Below are 3,134 nucleotides of genomic sequence, written 5' to 3' on the forward strand. Positions count from 1 at the left end.
AATGAAAAAAATCTGGTAAACACATCAGTAACTTGATGTTATAAAACGTATTGTCGTGTATGATTTGATGAGTGAATTGTACAAGCATATGAGTTGAAGTTTATCTGTTAATTTGACCCTAAATGGGATAAAAACGATATATATGGGCCCCTCGATGATTTAGTGATGACATCTAAAGCGCTTGACCAAGCCTGGACTAAGTTGATGTGTTCAAATGTAGTCTGAGTCAGTCGTCATGAATCAGAAATCAGGAAACAACTCTTGGACAAAGATTAATTATAATCCATGTCTCATGTCCATACGATATCTTATTAGAACGGTGGGATATTTGATCACTTATCTAAAGGACACGTCATTGACTAGTTCAGAGTTCGACATCGGCTTTTGAAAGCTACAAGTCAAATTTCGAAGTCATACTTGCAATAATAGTTATTAGACTTATCCAAGTGGGAGACTGTTGGATTAGGTGTCTAAGCCCATAACTATAATTGGTATGTACTTGATTTGATAGTAGCATGGTCCTTTTGGGTTGCCTTAACTCAAGCAACTTGACAGGATGACTGGTAGAGAGAGAGTAAGATTTATTATTTGAAATAATAAATTGGTACTCAAAATGATTTTATCCCAAGGGACCAAGTAAGGAAAATGGTGGGCCTATCGGGATCCCTTCTTTGCCCATTATACAAAAGAAGGTGGTTGCAATTCCAGTGAAATCAGCAACAAGTGGATAAATGATGTATAAGGAAGAAAAAAGTAAATGAGGGCAAATTAAAGAGATAAATAAAAGTAGATTGTTATTTTGTTTCATATAGTGTCAGGGTTTGATCCCAAGGGACCAAGTAAGGAAAGTGGTGGGCCTATCGGGATCCCTTCTTTGCCCATTATACAAAAGAAGGCGGTTGCAGTTCCAGTGAAATCAGCAACAAGTGGATCATCAAGAGAATTATCAGATGATGATGAACTTGATGGAGATACAGAAACAACTCAAAATATGGACCCCACAGATGCAAAACGTGTCAGAAGGTAAGTAAATAGGGTTTCATCTTTAGATGTAATAAAATATTGATTTAATCATATAACAGTTAATTTGGATTAATCATATACGAATAACTTATTTGGTTATAATTGTGTAAATATATAATTTATAGTACACAGATAAATGAAAGTACTTTGTTATTTTTTTCTTTTCTTTTTAGAATGCTATCAAACAGAGAATCTGCTAGACGATCAAGGAGGAGAAAGCAGGCCCATTTGACTGAGCTTGAGACACAGGTCTTTTCCTTTTGTTATTTACAGACGAGGAGGGCATTTACGTCTTTTTCATGGACGAGAGTGAATCCCAGTCCCACATTTTTGGGTGGGACAAAGAGTTGAAGTTTTTATTCCTTTGAAATCGGTCTTAGTTAGTGTCCAGTGCGTAGCAAACATAGTACAACCTGTTTTATCCGGTCAATCAGTCATTGTCAGTCACTGTACATCACATCAAACACAGTACAGACTGTTTTGTCATGTCCTATGTCACAGAAATGGCCTAAATTTGGATAAATGATTTAATTAAATAAAATATTTTTATACTTGTTGATAGGTTTCTCAATTAAGGGGAGAAAATTCTTCATTACTGAAGCGTCTCACAGACATAAGCCAAAAATACAATGAAGCAGCTGTTGATAATAGAGTGCTGAAAGCTGATGTTGAAACAATGAGAGCGAAGGTCGGTGCTTTCAAAGTAGTGTTATTTTAAATTTATAAATTTGAAATTACAATAGTAATAATAATAATATGATTATTTTATGGATTGTGTATACGGGTGAAAATGGCTGAAGAAAGTGTGAAAAGAATTACGGGTTTTAACCCAATGGTTCAAACCATGTTGGATATATCAACAATGGGTCCCATGCCATCATATTCTTGTAGCCCATCCGGTGCACCCTCGGATACTTCAGTTCCTTTACAAGATGACATGAAACAACAACACTTTTACTCCGGCCAACCACCTCCCGCCACCAACCCCCACCACCCTACTCCCGCCACGAACCACCACACATGACTGGCTGTAAACCTCCCACCCGTCGAAAACATTCAACCACATAACCCCATGATGTCGGAAGTCGGACCACTAAAAATAGTTCGAACCACATCGATGCAACGAGTGGCGAGCTTGGAACATTTGTAAAAACGGTTCCGTGGGGATGTCCCCAAAGACCGTTAGACTGTGTTCAATAGAACATAACAGGAAATGACAAAACAGGACAGTAGTACACAATACAATACAAGCTTTGTTGGCGTATTATGGTTGCACCTTTTTGGGTGGAGGTAGATAATTGCATTTTTTTGTCTCATTCACGTCATCCGGTCTTGGTTCAATGCAAGACATATGTAGTACAACCTGTTTTGTGTTGTTTTGTTCTGTTTTGTCATGTCATGAGTAGCAAAAATACAATCTTAGCAAAGATTGAAGTCTAATTTTAACTCAAGTCATTTTTATGTGCAGATGCTCGATTGGGGAGCCTGATTTTTGTGTCAATGTTTACTGAAAATTAATGCAAGACATATGTAGTACAACCTGTTTTGTGTTGTTTTGTTCTGTTTTGTCATGTCATGAGTAGCAAAAATACAATCTTAGCAAAGATTGAAGTCTAATTTTAACTCAAGTCATTTTTATGTGCAGATGCTCGATTGGGGAGCCTGATTTTTGTGTCAAATATCAGTTGGTGGTCTAGTATTTGGATTGTGCATATTTCTTCCCCCATTGATGTTTTGTTTAAAATTAGACAAATTGAAACACTGAATGTGAACAAATTTGATGGATTTTATTTCTTTTTTATCTTTTGATTCCTGAAGAACTATGTTCCCAGTCCTCTTTCTTAGTTTTTAGTTAGTTTTATTTTGTTTGAATAGAAAAGTTTTGTATTTGGAGGAAGGTGTAATATAAAACAAGCAAAGTTGCAAGAAATCAGAGCCATTCTTAGCAAACAAGCATGGAATGTATGTCGATATATATCTCCATGAATCTAGGAACCTTTGCATGCATCTTGTAATTTGGTCTATGTACCGAAAACCGAGAACATTCGACATTATGTAGGGTTATACATGAAAAGAATAAGGTGGAGTTTAATTTTTAAAAAGTAAAACGT

At 36.2% G+C, this 3,134-nt stretch overlaps 1 protein-coding gene across 1 annotated transcript; it reads left to right on the plus strand.

Annotated features, from left to right (window-relative positions):
• Positions 1 to 782: 782 nt before the first annotated feature.
• On the plus strand, positions 783 to 1,741 carry LOC145131307 (light-inducible protein CPRF2-like). Its single transcript, XM_079066017.1, has 3 exons — positions 783 to 1,023; positions 1,197 to 1,272; positions 1,586 to 1,741. The coding sequence occupies exons 1-3, from the start codon at positions 992 to 994 to the stop codon at positions 1,739 to 1,741; spliced, it is 264 nt and encodes an 87-aa protein (XP_078922143.1). The 5' UTR covers positions 783 to 991.
• The last annotated feature ends 1,393 nt before the right edge of the window (positions 1,742 to 3,134 follow it).

The sequence above is a fragment of the Lactuca virosa genome, chromosome 8, assembly GCF_052849685.1.
Source record: "Lactuca virosa cultivar CGN04683 chromosome 8, Lactuca_virosa_CGN04683_v6, whole genome shotgun sequence".
NCBI classification, from domain to species: domain Eukaryota; kingdom Viridiplantae; phylum Streptophyta; class Magnoliopsida; order Asterales; family Asteraceae; genus Lactuca; species Lactuca virosa.